Source organism: Poecile atricapillus, chromosome 39 (genome assembly GCF_030490865.1).
Source record: "Poecile atricapillus isolate bPoeAtr1 chromosome 39, bPoeAtr1.hap1, whole genome shotgun sequence".
NCBI classification, from domain to species: Eukaryota; Metazoa; Chordata; class Aves; order Passeriformes; family Paridae; genus Poecile; species Poecile atricapillus.
The window spans coordinates 1153421-1175436 of NC_081287.1; the positions used below are offsets into that span (position 1 = coordinate 1153421).

The 22016-nt window shown below is 49.5% G+C and overlaps 1 protein-coding gene across 1 annotated transcript in view; it reads right to left on the bottom strand.

Annotated features, from left to right (window-relative positions):
- Window positions 1–22016, bottom strand: part of DNM2 (dynamin 2) — a 63299-nt gene that overhangs the window by 5737 nt on the left and 35546 nt on the right. The window contains 8 exon segments of the mRNA XM_058861912.1: window positions 3336–3500; window positions 5631–5742; window positions 6235–6344; window positions 7794–7907; window positions 11158–11169; window positions 11651–11702; window positions 17885–17955; window positions 21628–21714. Coding sequence (XP_058717895.1) covers window positions 3336–3500; window positions 5631–5742; window positions 6235–6344; window positions 7794–7907; window positions 11158–11169; window positions 11651–11702; window positions 17885–17955; window positions 21628–21714 — 723 coding nt within the window.

The window sequence follows — 22016 nt, forward strand, 5'->3', positions numbered from 1 at the left end:
TTTTTTGGGTGTTTGTTGGGGTTTTTGGGTGTTTGTTGGGTTTTTTGGGTGTTTGTAGCATGGGAAATGGGGTTTTTTGGGTGTTTGTTGGGGGTTTTTTGGGTGTTTGTTGGGGGTTTTTGGGTGTTTGTTGGGTTTTTTGGGTGTTTGTAGCATGGGAAATGGGGTTTTTTGGGTGTTTGTTGGGGGTTTTTTGGGTGTTTGTTGGGGTTTTTTGGGGGTTTGTTGGGGTTTTTGGGTGCTTGTTGGGGTTATTTGGGTGCTTGTTGGGGTTTGGGGTTGGAAAAATTGGGATATAAGGGTTGGTTTGGGGGTTGGTGGGTGGGAAATGGGGGTTTTTGGGTGAAACTGACCCAAATCCTCCAGGAAACACCCGAAACGCCCTGAAATCCCAGAGCAAACCCCCCAAATCCTCCAGGAAACACCTGAAACACCCTCAAAACACACAGGGAACACCCGAAACACCCTCAAACCACACAGGGAACACCTGAAACACCCCAAAACACCCGCAAACCACACAGGGAACACCTGAAACACCCTCAAACCACACAGGGAACACCCGAAACACCCTGAAATCACCCAGGAAACACCCGAAACACCCCCAAACCACACAGGGAACACCTGAAATACCCCCAAACCACACAGGAAACACCCGAAACACCCCAAAATCCCCCAGGAAACACCCGAAACACCCCCAAACCACACAGGGAACACCTGAAACACCCCAAAATCCCCCAGGAAACACCCAAAACACCCCCAAACCACACAGGGAACACCTGAAACACCCCAAAATCCCCCAGGAAACACCTGAAACACCCGCAAACCACAAAGGGAACACCTGAAACACCCCAAAATCCTTCAGGAAACACCCAAAACGCCCTGAAATCCTCGAGCAAACCCCCCAAATCCTCCAGGGAACACCTGAAACACCTGAAACACCCTCAAACCACACAGGGAACACCCGAAACACCCCAAAACACACAGGAAACACCTGAAACACCCTCAAACCACACAGGGAACACTTGAAACACCCCCAAAACACCCTCAAACCACACAGGGAACACCCGAAACACCTGAAACACCCTCAAACCACACAGGGAACACCCGAAACACCTGAAACACCCTCAAACCACACAGGGAACACCTGAAACACCCCCAAACCACACAGGAAACACCCCAAAATCCCCCAGGAAACACCCAAAACACCCCCAAACCACACAGGGAACACCTGAAACTCCCTGAAATCCCAGAGCAAACCCCCCAAATCCCCCAGGAAACACCTGAAACACCCTCAAACCACACAGGGAACACCTGAAACACCCCAAAATCACCCAGGAAACACCCGAAACACCCCAAACCACACAGGGAATATCTGAAACACCCTCAAACCACACAGGGAACACCTGAAACACCCCCAAACCACACAGGGAATACCTGAAACACCCCAAAATCCCCCAGGAAACACCCGAAACACCCTGAAATCCCAGAGCAAACCCCCCAAATCCTCCAGGGAACACCTGAAACACCTGAAACACCCCCAAACCACACAGGGAACACCTGAAACACCCTGAAATCCTAGAGTAAACCCCTCAAATCCTCCAGGAAACACCTGAAACACCTGAAACACCCTCAAACCACACAGGGAACACCCGAAACACCCCAAAACACACAGGAAACACCTGAAACACCCTCAAACCACACAGGGAACACTTGAAACACCCCCAAAACACCCTCAAACCACACAGGGAACACCCGAAACACCTGAAACACCCTCAAACCACACAGGGAACACCCGAAACACCTGAAACACCCTCAAACCACACAGGGAACACCTGAAACACCCCCAAACCACACAGGAAACACCCCAAAATCCCCCAGGAAACACCCAAAACACCCCCAAACCACACAGGGAACACCTGAAACTCCCTGAAATCCCAGAGCAAACCCCCCAAATCCCCCAGGAAACACCTGAAACACCCTCAAACCACACAGGGAACACCTGAAACACCCCAAAATCACCCAGGAAACACCCGAAACACCCCAAACCACACAGGGAATATCTGAAACACCCTCAAACCACACAGGGAACACCTGAAACACCCCCAAACCACACAGGGAATACCTGAAACACCCCAAAATCCCCCAGGAAACACCCGAAACACCCTGAAATCCCAGAGCAAACCCCCCAAATCCTCCAGGGAACACCTGAAACACCTGAAACACCCCCAAACCACACAGGGAACACCTGAAACACCCTGAAATCCTAGAGTAAACCCCTCAAATCCTCCAGGAAACACCTGAAACACCCTCAAACCACACAGGGAACACCCGAAACACCCCAAAATCCCCCAGGAAACACCCGAAACACCCTCAAACCACACAGGGAACACCTGAAACACCCTCAAACCACACAGGGAACACCTGAAACACCCCAAAATCACCCAGGAAACACCCGAAACACCCCAAACCACACAGGGAATATCTGAAACACCCTCAAACCACACAGGAAACACCTGAAACACCCCAAAATCCCCCAGGAAACACCCGAAACACCCTGAAATCCCAGAGCAAACCCCCCAAATCCCCCAGGAAACACCTGAAACACCCTCAAACCACACAGGGAACACCTGAAACACCTGAAACACCCTCAAACCACACAGGGAACACCCAAAACACCCCAAAATCACCCAGGAAACACCCGAAACACCCTGAAATCCCAGAGTAAACCCCTCAAATCCTCCAGAAAACACCTGAAACACCCTCAAACCACACAGGGAACACCTGAAACACCCGCAAACCACACAGGGAACACCTGAAACACCCGAAACACCCTCAAACCACACAGGTAACACCTGAAACACCTGAAACACCCCCAAACCACACAGGGAACACCCCAAAATCCCCCAGGAAACACCCAAAACACCCCCAAACCACACAGGGAACACCCGAAACACCCTCAAACCACGGAGGGAACACCTGAAACACCCTCAAACCACAGAAGGAACACCCGAAACACCCCAAAATCCCCCAGGAAACACCCGAAACTCCCTCAAACCCCGCAGGGAACACCCGAAACGCCCCAGGGAACGCCTGAAACACCCCAGGGAACACCCGAAACACCCCAGGGAACACCTGAAACACCCCAGGGAACACCTGGAACACCCTCAAACCCCGCAGGGAACACCCGAAACACCCCCAAACCACACAGGGAACACCCTCAAACCCTGCAGGGAACACCCGAAACACCCCAGGGAACACCTGAAACACCCCAGGGAACACCCGAAACACCCCAGGGAACACCTGGAACCTCCCCCCCGGCGCCGTTTCCCGCTCACGTTGTTGATCATGAGGTGCATGATGGTCTTTGGCATCAGATCCCGGATGGATTTGTTGATGATCCCCACGTAGGAATCCACCAGGTTCCGGATGGTCTCCACCTGCCGCTCCAGCTGCGGATCCATGGAGAAGGTGTTTTCCTGCGCGCCCTCCTCGCTCTCCGTCTGCGGGAAAACGGGAATTGTGTCAGCGCCGGGAGAGCCCCGGGATTCTGCCGGGAGACCCCCGGAATTCTGCCGGAATTCTGCCGGGAGAGCCCCGGAATTGTGCTGGAATTCTGCCAGGAGAGCCCCGGAATTCTGCTGGAATTCTGCCGGAATTCTGCCGGGAGAGCCCCGGAATTCTGCCGGGAGAGCCCCGGAATTCTGCCGGGAGAGCCCCGGAATTCTGCTGGAATTCTGCCGGAATTCTGCTGGGAGAGCCCCGGAATTCTGCCAGGAGAGCCCCGGAATTCTGCCAGGAGAGCCCTGGAATTCTGCCGGGAGAGCCCCGGAATTCTGCTGGAATTCTGCCAGGAGAGCCCCGGAATTCTGCCGGAATTCTGCCGGGAGAGCCCCGGAATTCTGCCAGGAGACCCCCGGAATTCCACTGGGATCCCACTGGAATTCTGCCGGGATCCCTCTGGAATTCTGCCAGGAGCCCCCTGGAATTCCGCTGGGAGACCCCCAGAATTCTGCCGGGAGAGCCCCAGAATTCTGCCAGGAGACCTCTGGAATTCTGCCGGGAGAGCCCCGGAATTCTGCCGGGAGAGCCCTGGAATTCTGCCGGAATTGTGCCGGGAGAGCCCCGGAATTCTGCCGGGAGAGCCCCAGAATTCTGCTGGAATTCTGCCGGGAGACCCCCGGGAATTCTGCCGGGAGAGCCCTGGAATTCTGCCGGGAGACCCCTGGAATTCTGCCGGGAGAGCCCCGGAATTCTGCCAGAATTCTGCCGGGATCCCTCCGCAATTCTGCCAGGATCCCACTGGAATTACACCGGGATCCCTCCGGAATTCTGCTGGAATCCCGCTGGAATTCTGCCGGGAGACCCCTTGAATTCTGCCAGGAGACCCCTGGAATTCTGCCGGAATTCTGCCGGGAGACCCCTGGAATTCCACTGGGAGATCCCCGGAATTCTGCTGGGATCCCACTGGAATTCTGCCGGGAGACCCCTGGAATTCCACCAGGATCCTGCCGGAATTCTGCCGGGATCCCACTGGAATTCTGCCAGGAGAGCCCCGGAATTCTGCCAGGAGACCCCTGGAATTCCACTGGGAGATTCCCGGAATTCTGCCAGGAGAGCCCCGGAATTCTGCTGGAATTCTGCCAGGAGACGCCTGGAATTCCACCAGGATCCTGCCGGAATTCTGCCGGGATCCCTCTGGAATTCTGCCAGGAGACCCCCAGAATTCCACTGGGATCCCACTGGAATTTTGCCAGGAGACCTCTGGAATTCCACTGGGAGACCTCCAGAATTCTGCCGGGACACCTCTGGAATTCTGCTGGAATTCTGCCGGGAGACCCCTGGAATTCCACCAGGATCCTGCCGGAATTCTGCCGGGATCCCTCTGGAATTCCGCCAGGAGCCCTCCGGAATTCCACCAGGATCCTGCCAGAATTCTGCCGGGAGAGCCCCGGAATTCTGCCAGGATCCCACTGGAATTCTGCCGGGATCCCTCTGGAATTCTGCCAGGAGATCTCTGGAATTCCACCAGGAGACCCCCAGAATTCTGCCGGGAGAGCCCTGGAATTCTACCGGGATCCCGCTGGAATTCTGCTGGGATCCCACCGGAATTGCACCGGGAGACCTCCGGAATTCCACCGGGATCCCTCTGGAATTCTCCTGGATTTCCCTGCACTGGATTCCCCCAGATTCCCCCAGATTTCCCGGGATTTTCCTGGGATTCTCCCGGCTTTCCTGGGATTTGATTCCCCCAGATTTCCCTGGGTTCGATTCCCTCAGATTCCCCCGACTTTCCCGGGATTTGATTCCCCCAGATCCCCAGGATCCCCCCAGATTCCCAGGATTCCCCCTGGATCTCCCCAGATTCCCGGGATCCCCCCAGATCCCCTGGATCCCCTGGGTCTCCCCAGACTCCCAGGATCCCCCAGGATCCCCTGGATCTCCCCAGATCCCCGGGATCCCCCCAGATTCCTGGGATCCCCCTGGATCCCCCCAGATTCCCAGGATCTCCCCAGATTCCTGGATTTCCCTGCACTGGATCCCCCCAGATCCCCTGGATCCCCCCGGATCCCCCCAGATTCCCCGATTCTCGGGATCCCCCCGGATCCCCCCAGATCCCCGGGATCCCCCACCTGATCCTTCTCTGGATACACCCCGGCCCTGAGGAACGAGGCTTTCCAGCTGTCCACGTCCTCCTGGGAATCGCAGGCCAGCTCGATCTGCCGCAGATCCTTGTACACGTTCCTGGAATCCACAAAACTCGGGATCAGCCCGGATCCCCGGGATCATCCCCGCCCCCAAGAGGGGAGGGGGGAAAATCCCGGAATTTTCCCGGAATTTTCCGGAATTTTTTGGAATTTTTTGGAATTTTCCAGGATTTTCCAGAATTTCCTGGAATTTTCCAGAATTTTCCAGGATTTTCCAGAATTTTCCGGAATTTTCCAGAATTTTCCGGAATTTTCCAGCATTTTCTGGAATTTCCCGGAATTTCCCGGAATTTTCCGTAACTTTTCAGCTTTTTCGGAAATTTTCCAGAATTTTCTGGAATTTTCCAGAATTTTCCAAGATTTTTTGGAATTTTCCAGAATTTTTTGGAATTTTCCAGGATTTTCCAGAATTTCCCAGAATTTTCCGGAATTTTCCAGAATTTTCTGAAGTTTTCCATAATTTCCCAAAATTTTCCAGAATTTCCCAGAATTTTCTGGAATTTCCCGGAATTTTCCGGGATTTCCCCACCTCTGCTCGGTGTTGAAGATGGCGAAGACGTGTTTGTTGGACATGAATCCCTTCTCCACATCCCGGATTTTCAGGTTATCCAGAGGGAGCATGTACTTCTTCTCCTTTTCCTGGGAAAACCAGGGAAAACCAGGGAATTCCCAGAATTTCCATCCCAAATCCCATTTTCCACCCAGAATTCCCAGAATTCCCTCTCCAAATCCCGTTTTTCCCACCCAGATTCCCACATTCCCACCCCGCATCCCATTTTTTCCCACCCAGAACTCCCAGAATTCCCTCCCCCCATCCCATTTTCCACCCAGAATTCCCGGAATTACCGGGAATTCCCTCTCCAAATCCCATTTTTTCACCCCAAATCCCATTTTTCCCCACCCAGAATTCCCAGAATTCCCGGAATTCCCGTTTTTCCGGTCTCTACCTCCTCATCCTTGTACCAGGAGAGCGACTCCGTCGTCAGCACCAACCAATATTCCTTGGATCCTCCCGGGAATTCCCACCCCAAATCCCATTTTTTCACCCCAAATCCCATTTTTCCCCATCCAGAATTCCCAGAATTCCCAGAATTCCTGGAATTCCGGTCTCTACCTCCTCATCCTTGTACCAGGAGAGCGACTCTGCCGTCAGCACCAACCAATATTCCTTGGACCCTCCCGGGAATTCCCATCCCCAAATCCCATTTTTTCACCCCAAATCCCATTTTTTCCCCCCAGAATTCCAATTTTTCCACCCCAAATCCCATTTTTTCACCCCAAATCCCATTTTTCCCCATCCAGAATTCCCAGAATTCCCAGAATTCCCGGAATTCCGGTCTCTACCTCCTCATCCTTGTACCAGGAAAGCGATTCCATCATCAGCACCAACCAATATTCCTTGGATCCTCCCAGGAATTCCCACCCCAAATCCCATTTTTCCCCCCAGAATTCCAATTTTCCACCCCAAATCCCATTTTTTCCCCATCCAGACCCCCAGAATTCCCATTTTTTCCCCCTCAGAATTCCCAGAATTCCCGGAATTCCCGTTTTTCCAGTCTCTACCTCCTCATCCTTGTACCAGGAGAGCGACTCCGCCGTCAGCACGAACCAATATTCCTTGGATCCTCCCGGGAATTCCCACCCCAAATCCCATTTTTTCACCCCAAATCCCACTTTTTCCCCATCCAGAATTCCCGGAATTCCCGGCTCTACCTCCTCATCCTTGTACCAGGAGAGCGACTCCGTCGTCAGCACGAACCAATATTCCTTGGATCCTCCCGGGAATTCCCATCCCCAAATCCCATTTTTCCCCCCAGAATTACAATTTTTCCACCCCAAATCCCATTTTTTTCCCCAGAATTCCCGGAATTCCCATTTTTCCCAGCTCTACCTCCTCATCCTTGTACCATGAGAGCGACTCCGTCGTCAGCACGAACCAATATTCCTTGGATCTTCCCGGGAATTCCCATCCCCAAATCCCATTTTTCCCCCCAGAATTACAATTTTTCCACCCCAAATCCCATTTTTTCCCCCCAGAATTCCCGGAATTCCCAGAATTCCCAGAATTCCCGGAATTCCGGTCTCTACCTCCTCATCCTTGTACCAGGAGAGCGATTCCGCCGTCAGCACGAACCAATATTCCTTGGATCCTCCCTTCATGATGCTGATGTTGTTGATGGTCAGCCACCCCCTCCGGATCACCTGGAATGTTCCGGAATCTCCGGATCCCGCTCCGGGATCCTCCCAAACCCCTCCCAACCCGATCCCGCCCGGATCCGCAAATGGATCCCGGAATTGTGGGGGAAATCCCGCTGGGAATTGTGGGATGATGGAGGAGCCGGTGTGGATCGGGATTCCCAGTATGGATTGGGATTCCCAGTATGAATTTGGGATTCCCAGTTTCCCTCTCCCATCCCGGATCTGGGATTCCCAGTATGGATCAGGGATTCCCAGTATGGATCAGGATTCCCAGTATGGGTTTGGAATTCCCAGTTTGGATCGGGGATTCCCAGTATGGATCAGGATTCCCAGTATGGATTGGGATTCCCAGTATGGATTGGGATTCCCAGTATGGATCGGGATTCCCAGTATGGATCGAGATTCCCAGTATGGATCAGGATTCCCAGTTTGGATCTGGGATTCCCAGTATGGATCAGGATTCCCAGTATCAATTTGGGATTCCCAGTATGGATCGGGATTCCCAGTATGGGTTTGGAATTCCCAGTTTGGATCTGGGATTTCCAGTTTGGATCTGGGTTCCCAGTATGGATCAGGATTCCCAGTTTGGATCAGGATTCCCAGTATGGGTTTGGAATTCCCAGTTTGGATCTGGGATTCCCAGTTTGGATCAGGATTCCCAGTATGGATCAGGATTCCCAGTATGGATCAGGATTCCCAGTATGGATCAGGATTCCCAGTTTGGATCAGGATTCCCAGTATCAATTTGGGATTCCCAGTTTGGATCTGGGATTTCCAGTTTGGATCTGGGATTTCCAGTATGGATCAGGATTCCCAGTATGGATCAGGATTCCCAGTATGGATCAGGATTCCCAGTATGGATCAGGATTCCCCGTTTGGATCAGGATTCCCAGTATGGATTGGGATTCCCAGTTTGGATCTGGGATTCCCAGTATGGATTGGGATTCCCAGTTTGGATCAGGATTCCCAGTTTGGATCTGGGATTTCCAGTTTGGATCTGGGGCTCCCAGTTTGGATCAGGATTCCCAGTTTGGATCAGGATTCCCAGTATCAATTTGGGATTCCCAGTATGGATCGGGATTCCCAGTATGGGTTTGGAATTCCCAGTATGGATCAGGATTCCCAGTACGGATCAGGATTCCCAGTATGGATCAGGATTCCCAGTATGGATCAGGATTCCCAGTATGGATTGGGATTCCCAGTATGGATCTGGGATTCCCAGTATGGATTGGGATTCCCAGTATGGATCAGGATTCCCAGTATGGGTTTGGAATTCCCAGTTTGGATCGGGATTCCCAGTATGGATTTGGGATTCCCAGTTTGGATCTGAGATTTCCAGTTTGGATCTGGATTCCCAGTTTGGATCAGGATTCCCAGTATGGATCAGGATTCCCAGTATGGATCAGGATTCCCAGTATGGATTGGGATTCCCAGTTTGGATCAGGATTCCCAGTTTGGATCAGGATTCCCAGTTTGGATCTGGGATTTCCAGTTTGGATCTGGGGCTCCCAGTTTGGATCAGGATTCCCAGTATGGATCTGGGATTTCCAGTTTCCCATCCCAGGGTTATCCCAGTATGGATTTGGAATTCCCAGTTTGGATCTGGGATTTCCAGTATGGATCTGGGATTTCCAGTTTCCCATCCCAGGGTTATCCCAGTATGGATTTGGAATTCCCGGTTTCCCATCCTGGGGTTATCCCAGTATGGATTTGGAGTTCCCAGTATGGATTTGGGATTCCCAGTTTCCCTCTCCCATCCCAGATCTGGGATTCCCAGTTTCCCTCTGGGATTCCCAGTATGGATCTGGAATTCCCAGTACGGATTTGGAATTCCCAGTATGGATCTGGAATTCCCAGTATGGATTTGGGATTCCCAGTTTGGATCTGGAATTCCCAGTTTGGATTTGGAATTCCCAGTATGGATCAGGATTCCCAGTTTCCCATCCCAGGGTTATCCCAGTATGAATCTGGAATTCCCAGTTTGGATCTGGAATTCCCAGTTTGGATTTGGAATTCCCAGTTTTTCCCTGGGTGAATTCCCAGATTTTTGCTGCATTCCCAAATAAATCCAGGGAATCTCCTCCCTCCGCCGCCGTCCTGGGCTCAATCCCCAAAATTCCCAAAGATTTTCCTCCCCTCCTGCTTCCCAAATTTCCGGAATCTCATCCCAAAAAAACCTCCCAGGCTCCATCCCGGGGTTTTGGGGGGATTTGGGGGATTTTTAGGAATTTTTGGGAATTTTTGGGGGATTTTTTTGGATTTTTGGGAATTTTTGGGAATTTTTTGGGATTTTTTGGGATTTTTTTTGGATTTTTGGGAATTTTGGGGGGATTTTTTTGGGATTTTTGGGAGATTTTGGGAGATTTTTTTTTATATTGGGGATTTTTGGGAATTTTTGGGAATTTTTGGGGATTTTTTGGGATTTTTGGGGGATTTTTGGGAATTTTTGGGGGGATTTTTTGGGATTTTTTGGGGGGATTTTTTGAGGATTTTTGGGAATTTTTGGGGATTTTTTGGGGGATTTTTTTGGGAATTTTTTGGGATTTTTTGGGGATTTTTTAGGGGATATTCTGGGATTTTTTTGGATTTTTCTGGGGATTTTTTGGGGATTTTTTGAGGATTTTTTGGGATTCTTGGGAATATTTTGGGGGATTTTTAGGGGATTTTTGGGAGATTTGGGGGGATTTTTTTTTATTTTTGGGATTTTTTGGGAATTTTTTGGGATTTTTGGGGATTTCTGGTATTTTTGGGAATTTTTGGGATTTTTTTTGAATTTTTTGGGATTTTTTGGGAATTTTTGGGGATTTTTGGGGAATTTTGGGAAATTTTGGGGATTTTTAGGAATTTTGGGGGATTTTTGGGGGATTTTTGAGGATTTTTTGGGATTTTTTGGGAATTTTGGGGGATTTTTGGGGATTTTTTGGGGGGATTTTTTGGGGATTTTTGGGAATTTTTGGGGATTTTTTGGGGAATTTTTTGGGATTTTTTGGAAATTTTGGGGGGGATTTTTTTTTTTTTTTTGATTTTTTGGGAATTATTTGGGATTTTTTGGGAATTTTGGGGGGGATTTTTTTGGGATTTTTTTTGGATTTTTTGGGAATTATCTGGGATTTTTTTTGAATTTTTGGGAATTTTTGGGATTTTTTTGGGGAATTTTTTGGGAATTTTTGGGAATTTTTGTGAATTTTTTGGGAATTTTTTTGGGATTTTTGGGAATGTTATCCCGGCGTTTTTCCCGTTCCGTGGTACTTACCAGGATCTCCCCCTTGGGGCGCGCAAAAAAAGGGGGAAAAAGGGAAAAAAAAGGGAAAAAAAAGGGAAAAAAAAGCGGGAAAAAAGCGGGAAAAAAGTGGGAAAAAAGCGGGAAACGAAAGGAAAAAAGGGAAAAATAAAAAGTGGGAAGAGGAAACGGGAAATGAGAGGAAAAACAGGGAAAAAAAAAAGCGGGAAAACAGCAGAAGAAATTCCCGTTACATGCGGTTAACGAACATTCCCGGAGTTAATTCCGTCGGATTCCGGAGGCAATTCCCAAAAAAAAAACCAGGGAAAGGGCGCGGCCCCTCCTCTTCATCCCAAAATTCCCACGGGAAAAGGGTTGGGAATTCCTGGAATTCCTGGGAATTCTCCCCCTCCCCCTCCCCCCCTTTCCCGAGGGTTTTCCCGCCCGCTTTGATCCCAAATTCCCGCTAGATTTGGGGTTTTTTTTTTTGGGATATCCCGGAATTCCGGGATTTTTCCGGCTGTACCTGGTTTGGGATCGCTCTCTTCTTGTTGGTCTGGGTGTTCCGCTGCTGGGCGCTGGGAAAAGGGGGAAAAATGGGAATTTCAGGGGGAAAAATGGGAATTTCGGGGGAAAAATGGGAATTTCAGGGGGAAAACGGGAATTTTGAGGGGAAAATGGGAATTTTGGGGGAAAAACGGTAATTTCTGGGGGGGAAAATGGGAATTTTGGGGGGAAAAATGGGAATTTCAGGGGGAAAAATGGGAATTTTGGGGGAAAATGGGAATTTTGGGGGGAAAAATGGGAATTTTGGGGGAAAAATGGGAATTTTGGGGGAAAATGGGAATTTTGGGGGGAAAAATGGGAATTTCGGGGGGGAAAATGGGAATTTTGGGGGGAAAAACGGGAATTTCAGGGGGAGAAATGGGAATTTTGGGGGGAAAAATGGGAATTTTGGGGGAAAAACGGGAATTTCAGGGGAAAATGGGAATTTCGGGGGAAAAATGGGAATTTTGGGGGAATAATGGGAATTTTGGGGGGAAAAATGGGAATTTTGGGGGGAAAAATGGGAGTTTCAGGGGGAAAAATGGGAATTTTGGGGGGAAAAATGGGAATTTCGGGGGGAAAACGGGAATTTCAGGGGGAAAAATGGGAATTTTGGGGGAAAAACGGGAATTTCGGGGTAAAAATGGGAATTTCAGGGGGAAAAATGGGAATTTTGGGGGAAAAATGGGAATTTCGGGGGGAAAAACGGGAATTTTGGGGGGAAGATGGGAATTTTGGGGGGAAAATGGGAATTTTGGGGGAAAAACGGGAATTTTGGGGGGAAAAACGGGAATTTTGGGGGGAAAATGGGAATTTTGGGGGGGAAAATGGGAATTTTGGGGGGAAAAATGGGAATTGCAGGAGGAAAAATGGGAATTTTGGGGGGAAAATGGGAATTTTGGGGGGAAAATGGGAATTTTGGGGGGAAAAATGGGAATTTTGGGGGGGAAAATGGGAATTTCAGGGGGAAAAATGGGAATTTTGGGGGGAAAAATGGGAATTTTGGGGGGAAAACGGGAATTTTGGGGGGAAAACGGGAATTTTGGGGGGAAAAATGGGAATTTCAGGGGGCAAAATGGGAATTTCAGGGGGAAAAACGGGAATTTCGGGGGAAAATGGTAATATCAGGGGGGAAAATGGGAATTTTGGGGGGAAAATGGGAATTGCAGGAGGAAAAATGGGAATTTTGGGGGAAAAATGGGAATTTTGGGGGGAAAAATGGGAATTTCAGGGGGAAAAACGGGAATTTTGGGGGAAAAATGGGAATTTCAGGGGGAAAAATGGGAATTTTGGGGGGAAAAATGGGAATTTTGGGGGGAAAATGGGAATTTCAGGGGGAAAAACGGGAATTTTGGGGGGAAAATGGGAATTTCGGGGGGAAAAACGGGAATTTTGGGGGGAAAAACGGGAATTTTCAGGGGGATAAACGGGAATTTCAGGGGGAAAAATGGGAATTTTGGGGGGAAAATGGGAATTCTGGGGAGAAAATGGGAATTTCAGGGGGAAAATGGGAATTTCAGGGGGAAAAATGGGAATTTTGGGGGAAAAACGGGAATTTTTGGGGGGGAAAATGGGAATTTCAGGGGGAAAAATGGGAATTTCAGGGGGAAAAATGGGAATTTTGGGGGGAAAATGGGAATTTTGGGGGAAAAATGGGAATTTCAGGGGGAAAATGGGAATTTCAGGGGGAAAAACGGGAATTTCGGGGGAAAATGGTAATATCAGGGGGGAAAATGGGAATTTTGGGGGGAAAATGGGAATTTTGGGGGGAAAATGGGAATTTTGGGGGAAAAATGGGAATTTCGGGGGAAAAATGGGAATTTTGGGAGGAAAATGGGAATTTTGGGGGGGAAAATGGGAATTTTGGGGGGAAAAATGGGAATTTCAGGGGGGGGAGGAGCTGATCCCAAGGGGAGACCCGGGGGGGAATTCCAGAGGCAAAATTCCAGAGCCAAAATTCCCGAGTTTTTCCGCCCATGTGGAATTCCGGAGCCAAAATTCCAGAGGCAAAATTCCCAAGGATTTCCCCTCAGGGAGAATTCCAAAGGCAAAATTCCAGAGCCCAAATTCCAGAGGCAAAATTCCAGAGCCAATTCCCAAGGATTTCCCCTCAGGGAGAATTCCAGAGGCAAAATTCCCAAGGTTTTCTCTTCATGTGGAATTCCAGAACCAAAATTCCGGAGCCAATTCCAGAGCCCAAATTCCCAAAGATTTTCTCCCCAGATGGAATTCCAAAGGCAAAATTCCCGAGTTTTTCCCCCCATGTGGAATTCCAAAGCCAATTCCAGAGAGAAAATTCCAGAGGCAAAATTCCAGAGGCAAAATTCCCGAGGTTTTGTCCCCAGATGGAATTCCAGAGCCAATTCCAGAGGCGAAATTCCAGAGGCAAAATTCCCAAAGTTTTCCCCCTCAGGGAGAATTCCAGAGCCAAAATTCCAGAGCCAAAATTCCTGAGGATTTTCCCCTCAGATGGAATTCCAAAGGCAAAATTCCTGAGTTTTTCCCCCATGTGGAATTCCAAAGCCAATTCCAGAAGCAAAATTCCCGAGGATTTCCCCAGGTGGAATTCCAGAGCCCAAATTCCAGAGGCAAAATTCCAGAGCCAATTCCCGAGGATTTCCCCTCAGGGAGAATTCCAGAGGCAAAATTCCCAAGTTTTTCTCTTCATGTGGAATTCCAGAACCAAAATTCCAGAGCCAAAATTCCAGAGGCAAAATTCCCAAAGATTTTCTCCCCAGATGGAATTCCAGAGGCAAAATTCCCGAGTTTTTCCCCCATGTGGAATTCCAAAGCCAATTCCAGAGGCAAAATTCCAGAGCCCAAATTCCAGAGCCCAAATTCCCAAGGTTTTCTCCTCAGGGTGAATTCCAGTTCCCAATTCCAGAGCCCAAATTCCAGAGGCAAAATTCCCAAGGTTTTGTCCCCAGATGGAATTCCAGAGCCAATTCCAGGGAGAATTCCAGAGCCAAAATTCCAGAGCCCAAATTCCCAAGGTTTTTCCCCTCAGATGGAATTCCAGAGGCAAAATTCCCGAGTTTTTCCCCCATGTGGAATTCCAAAGCCAATTCCAGAGCCAAAATTCCCAAGGATTTCCCCTCAGGAAGAATTCCAAAGGCAAAATTCCAGAGCCCAAATTCCAGAGGCAAAATTCCCGAGGATTTCCTCTCAGGAAGAATTCCAAAGGCAAAATTCCAGAGGCAAAATTCCAGAGGCGAAATTCCAGAGCCAATTCCCAACGATTTCCCCTCAGATGGAATTCCAGAGGCAAAATTCCCAAGGTTTTTCCCCTCAGATGGAATTCCAAAGGCAAAATTCCCGAGTTTTTCCCCCCATGTGGAATTCCAGAGCCAATTCCAGAAGCAAAATTCCCAAGGATTTCCCCAGGTGGAATTCCAGAGCCAAAATTCCAGAGCCAAAATTCCAGAGGCAAAATTCCAGAGCCAATTCCCAAGGATTTCCCCTCAGATGGAATTCCAGAAGCAAAATTCCCAAGGATTTCCTTTCAGGGAGAATTCCAGAGCCCAAATTCCAGATCCCCAAACTCCAGATCCCAAAAATTCCAGAACCCAAAAATTCCAGATCCCAGAAATTCCAGATCCCAAAATTCCAGATCCCAGAAATTCCAGATCCCAAAACTCCAGACCCCAAAACTCCAGATCCCAAAAATTCCCGATCCCAAAACTCCAGATCCCAAAAATTCCCGATCCCAGAAATTCCCGATCCCGAATTCCCGAGGAGCGCCGGGGGTGGGGGATGGGAATTCCCAGGACGCGATTCCAGAGGGAAAAGGGCGGGAAAAAGAAATTCCCGAGGGAATTCCCGCCGGAAAGAGCCGGAAAAAGTCGGGATCGGGATCGGGATCGGGGAAAATCTACCTGGATCTCCTGAGCTCCGAGGGGGCGGAACCGGGAATAAAATCCGGGAATAAAATCCGGGAAATCCGTTAGAATCCCGCCAGGAAAGCCGGGAATTCCCAGCCCCGGGAATGGGGAAAAGCCGGAATTCCGAGGGATTTGGGGGAGGGGATCCCGGATTCCCGGGAATGATCCAAGCCCGGATCCAGGGGATTGTGCGGGATCCCAAATTCCAAAGGGAAAATTCCAGGATTCCAAAGGGAAAATTCCAGGATCCCCCAAATCCAAAGGAAAAATTCCAGGATCCCAAATTCCAATCTCCCGGCTCCCATCCCTGAGCAGGATCTTGTCCCAGCTCCCGGGAATCCACGGGAATCTCCTGGGAATCTCCCGGAAATCCGTGGGAATCCCCACGAATTTCCTGGGAATCTCCGGGAATTCTTGGGAATCAATGGGAATCTCCCGGGAATCTCTGGGAATCCTCAGGAATCCTTGGGAATCTCCCGGAATCTCCTGGGAATCTCCTGGGAATCCTTGGGAATCCTCAGGAATCTCCTGGAAATCCACGGGAATCCTCGGGAATCTCAGGGAATCTCCCAGAAATCCCCGGGAATCTCCCAGGAATCCATGGAAATCTTTGGGAATCTCCCGGAAATCCATGGGAATCCTCGGGAATCTCTGGGAATCTCCTGGAAATCCACAGGAATCCCTGGGAATCCACAGGAATTTGCGGGAATCCATAGGAATCCATGGAAATCCTCGGGAATCTCTCGGAAATCAATGGGAATCTCCCAGAATCTCCCGGAATCTCCTGGGATCTCCCGGGAATCCCTGGAAATCTCCCAGAAATCCATGGGAATCCTCAGGAATCTCCCGGAAATCCTCAGAAATCCTGGGAATCTCCCAGAAATCCACGGGAATCCTTGGGAATCTCCGGGAATCTCCCAGAAATCCACAGAAATCCTCGGGAATCTCCCAGAATCCTCAGGAATCTCCCGGGAATCTCCCACAAATCCACAAAAATCCCTGGAAATCCATGGGAATCTCCCAGAAATCCACGGAAATCCTCGGGAATCTCCCGGAATCTCCCAGAAATCCACGGGAATCCTCAGGAACGTCCCGGAATCTCCCGGGAATCCCCGGGAATCTCTGGGAATCCCTGGAAGTCTCACAGAAATCCACGGGAATCCTCGGGAATCTCCTGGAAATCTCTGGAAATCTCCCAGAAATCCATGGAAATCCTTGGGAATCTCCTGGAATCCCCGGGAATCTCTCGGGAATCTCCCAGAAATCCCCAGGATTCTCCCAGAAATCCACGGAAATTCATGGGAATCTCCCAGAAATCCATGGAAATCCTCAGGAATCTCTGGGAATCTCCCAGAAATCCACAAAAATCCCTGGAAATCCCACAGAAATCCACAAAAATCCATGGGAATCTCCCAGATATCCATGGAAATCCTCGGGAATCTCTGGGAATCCTCAGGAATCTCCCGGAATCTCCCAGAAATCCACGGAAATCCCTGGAAATCCCACAGAAATCCCCAGAAATCCACGGAAATCCTTCGGAATCTCCCAGAAATCCCTGGGAATCCATGGGAATCTCCCAGGAATCCTCGGGAATCTCCCAGAAATCCACAGAAATCCATGGGAATCCATGGGAATCCTCGGGAATCTCCCGGGAATCTCCCAGAAATCCTCAGGGATCTCCCGGAAATCCTCGGGAATCTCCCAGAAATCCACAGAAATCCACGGGAATCCATGGGAATCCTCGGGAATCTCCCGAAATCTCCCAGAAATCCTCAGGAATCTCCGGGAATCTCCCAGAAATCTCCCAGAAATCCCCAGAAATCCTCGGGAATCTCCCGGAATCCTCGGGAATCTCCGGGAATTCCGGGATCCGGCGCCGGTACCCACCCGGAGGCCGGGGGCTGCTCAGTGAAACAGCTGGGCCGGGAAAGCATCGGAACATTCCGGAAACCCCGACGGATCCAAGGGAAAACGGGAGGAGAGCGGGAATGTGACCGGAAATGACGGAAAAACAGAGAGAGAAGAGAAAGAGAAAGGAAAAAGAGGGAAAAGAGAGAAAATTCCAGGAAAAAGCAGGAAAAGAATCCGGGGGATTTTAAAGAGGAAAAAAATCCGGGAAAAATTCCCGGAATTCGGGGCCGGGAAAAAACGTCGGGAAAAATCCAAGGGGAGGGGAAAGGAGTGAAGGGATTTTTGGGGATTTTTCCCGGAATTCCTGAGCTTTTCCCAAATAATCCTGAGGGGAATTTTGGGAATTTCTGGGATGGGGAATCCCGGGAAAAGCGGGAGAATTCCCGGGAATTTGGGGGTTTTTCCGTGGGAATGGAACTCACTTGGCGAAGCCGATGAAATCCTCGTGGTTGGTGTTGATGTAGGAGAGCTCGATGTCGATCAGCAGCAGGATCTGAGGGAATGACGGGAATGAATTCCGGGAATGTCGGGAATGAGGAGGAATTCCGGGAATGAGGAGGAATTCGGGAATGTTGGGAATCTGGGAATGTTGGGAATTCCAGGAATGTTGGGAATGAGGAGGAATGTCGGGAATTCCAGGAATGTCAGAAATGTTGGGAATTTGGGAATTCAGGAATTTTGGGAATGTTGGGAATGTTGGGAATGTTGGGAATGTTGGGAATGTTGGGAATTCCCGCTCTGGGAATGTTGGGAATTCCGGGAATTCCGGGAATGTTGGGAATGAGGAGGAATTAGGGAATGTTGGGAATCTGGGAATGTTGGGAATTCCGGGAATTCCGGGAATGTTGGGAATGAGGAGGAATTCCGGGAATGCCGGGAATGAGGAGGAATTAGGGAATGTTGGGGATTCCCGGTCCGGGAATGTTGGGAATGTTGGGAATTCCGAGAATGTTGGGAATGTTGGGAATTCTGGGAATTCCGGGAATGTCGGGAATGCCGGGAATGAGGAGGAATTAGGGAATGTCAGGAATGTTGGGAAATCCCGCTCTGGGAATGTTGGGAATTCTAAGAATGTTGGGAATTTTGGGAATGTCGGGAATTCCGGGAATGTCGGGAATGTCGGGAATTCCAGGAATGTCGGGAATTCCGGGAATGTTGGGAATGTTGGGAATTCGGGAGTGTCGGGAATGTTGGGAATTCCAGGAATGTCAGGAATGTTGGGAGTTCAGGAATGTTGGGAATTCCCGCTCTGGGAATGTTGGGAATTCCAGGAATGTTGGGAATGTTGGGAATTCCGGGAATGTCGGGAATGTCAGGAATGTTGGGAATTTGGGAATTCAGGAATTTTGGGAATGTTGGGAATGTTGGGAATTCCCGCTCTGGGAATGTTGGGAATGTTGGGAATTCTGGGAATGTTGGGAATGAGGAGGAATTAGGGAATGTCGGGGATTCCCGGTCCAGGAATGTTGGGAATGTTGGGAATTCCGGGGATGTCGGGAATGAGGAGGAATTAGGGAATGTCGGGAATGTTGGGAATTCAGGAATGTTGGGCATTCAGGAATGTTGGGAATTCCGGGAATGTCGGAAATGTTGGGAATTTGGGAATTCAGGAATTTTGGGAATGTTGGGAATGTTGGGAATGTTGGGAATGTTGGGAATTCCCACTCTGGGAATGTTGGGAATTCTGGGAATGTCGGGAATTCCGGGAATGAGGAGGAATTAGGGAATGTTGGGGATTCCCGGTCCAGGAATGTTGGGAATCTCGGGAATTCCGGGAATGTCAGGAATGTTGGGAATTCCGGGAATGTTGGGAATTCTGGAATGTTGGGAATTCCTGCTCTGGGAATGTTGGGAATGTTGGGAATTCCGGGAATTCCAGGAATGTCAGGAATGTTGGGAATTCAGGAATGTTGGGAATTTGGGAATGAGGCTGAATTAGGGAATGTTGGGAATGTTGGGATCCCGCTCCAGGAATGTTGGGAATCCCGGGAATTCCGGGAATTCCGGGAATGAGGAGGAATTAGGGAATGTCGGGAATTCCCGGTCCAGGAATGTTGGGAATGTTGGGAATTCAGGAATGTTGGGAATTCCGGGAATGTCGGGAATGTCAGGAATGTTGGGAATGTCGGGAATGTTGGGAATTCCGGGAATGTTGGGAATGAGGAGGAATTAGGGAATGTCAGGAATTCCTGGTCCAGGAATGTCGGGAATGTCGGGAATCCCGGGAATGTTGGGAATGTTGGGAATTCTGGGAATTCCGGGAATGTCAGGAATGTTGGGAATTCCGGGAATGTCGGGAATGTTGGGAATTCCGGGAATTCCGGGAATGTTGGGAATTCCGGGAATTCCGGGAATGAGGAGGAATTAGGGAATGTTGGGGATTCCCAGTCTGGGAATGTCGGGAATTCCAGGAATTCTGGGAATGTCAGGAATGTTGGGAATGTTGGGAATTCCAGGAATGTTGGGAATGTTGGGAATGTTGGGAATTCCGGGAATGTCGAGAATGTTGGGAATTCGGGGAATGTCGGGAATGTCAGGAATTCCGGGAATGTCAGGAATGTTGGGAATTCCGGGAATGTCGGGAATGTTGGGAATTCCGGGAATGTCGGGAATGTCGGGAATGTTGGGAATTCCGGGAATTCCGGGAACGTTGGGAATGTTGGGAATTCCGGGAATGTCGGGAATGTCGGGAATTCCGGGAATGTTGGGAATGTTGGGAATTCCGGGAATGTCGGGAATTTTGGGAATGTCGGGAATTCCGGGAATGTCAGGAATTCTGGGAATGTCGGGAATGTTGGCAATTCCGGGAATGTCAGGAATGTCGGGAATGTCAGGAATGTTGGGGATGTTGGGAATTCCGGGAATTCCAGGAATGTTGGGAATGTTGGGAATTCCTGCTCTGGGAATGTTGGGAATTCCAGGAATGTCAGGAATGTCGGGAATTCCGAGAATGTTGGGAATGTCGGATATTCCGGGAATGTCGGGAATGTCAGGAATGTTGGGAATTCCGGGAATGTCAGGAATTCTGGGAATGTCAGGAATGTCGGGAATGTTGGGAATGTTGGGAATTCCGGGAATGTCAGGAATGTCAGGAATTCCAGGAATGTCGGGAATGTCGGGAATGTCGGGAATGTCGGGAATGTTGGGAATTCCGGGAATGTCAGGAATGTTGGGAATTCCGGGAATGTTGGGAATGTCGGGAATGTCGGGAATTCCGGGAATGTTGGGAATGTTGGGAATTCCCGGTCCAGGAATGTCGGGAATGTTGGCAATTCCAGGAATGTCGGGAATGAGGAGGAATTCCGGGAATGTTGGGAATGCTGGAAATTCTGGGAATTCCAGGAATGTCAGGAATGTCAGGAATGTCGGGAATTCCAGGAATGTTGGGAATGTTGGGAATTCCGGGAATGTCGGGAATTCCAGGAATGTCAGGAATGTTGGGAATTTAGGCATGTTGGGAATGTTGGGAATGTTGGGAATTCCGGGAATGTCGGGAATGTCGGAAATGTCGGGAATGCTGGGAATTCCGGGAATGTTGGGAATGTCAGGAATGTTGGGAATTCCAGGAATGTCAGGAATGTCGGGAATTCCAGGAATGTCGGGAATGTTGGGAATTCCGGGAATGTTGGGAATTCCGGGAATGTCAGGAATGTTGGCAATTCCAGGAATGTTGGGAATTTTGGGAATGCCGGGAATTTTGGGAATGTTGGGAATGTCGGGAATGTCGGGAATGTTGGGAATGTCGGGAATTCCAGGAATGTTGGGAATTTTGGGAATGTCGGGAACGCTGGGAATGTTGGGAATTTTGGGGAATGTTGGGAATTTTGGGGATTTTGGGAATGTTGGGAATTTTGGGAATATCAGGAATTTTGGGGATTTTGGGAATGTCGGGAATGTCGGGAATGCCGGGAATGTTGGGAATGTTGGGAATTTTGGGAATGTCGGGAATTTTGGGGATTTTGGGAATGTTGGGAATGTTGGGAATGTTGGGAATTTTGGGAATGTCAGGAATTTTTGGAATTTTGTGAACGCCGGGAATTTTGGGAATGTCGGGAATTTTGGGGATTTTGGGAATTTTGGGAATGTCAGGAATGTTGGGAATTTTGGGAATGTCGGGAATGTTGGGAATGTTGGGAATGTTGGGAATTCCCGCTCTGGGTCTCACCTGGTCCTTGGTTCTCCCCTCGCGCTCCCGGATGTGAGTGCTCACGATCCGCTCCGTCTCCTCCCGCAGCCGCGGGTACGAACCCAGCTGGGAAAAAACGGAAAAATCACGGAAAAATCACGGAAAAATCCCGGGAAAATCCGGGAAAAATCCCGGAAAAATCCGGGAAAAATCCCGGAAAAATCCCAGGAAAATCCGGGAAAAATCCAGGAAAAATCCCGGGAAAATCCCAGAAAAATCCTGGAAAAATCCTGGACAAATCCAGGAAAAATCCAGGAAAAATACCGGGAAAAATCCAGGAAAAATGTGGGAAAAATCCGGGAAGAATCCAGGAAAAATCCCGGGAAAATCCGGGAAAAATCCCAGACAAATCCAGGAAAAATCCAGGA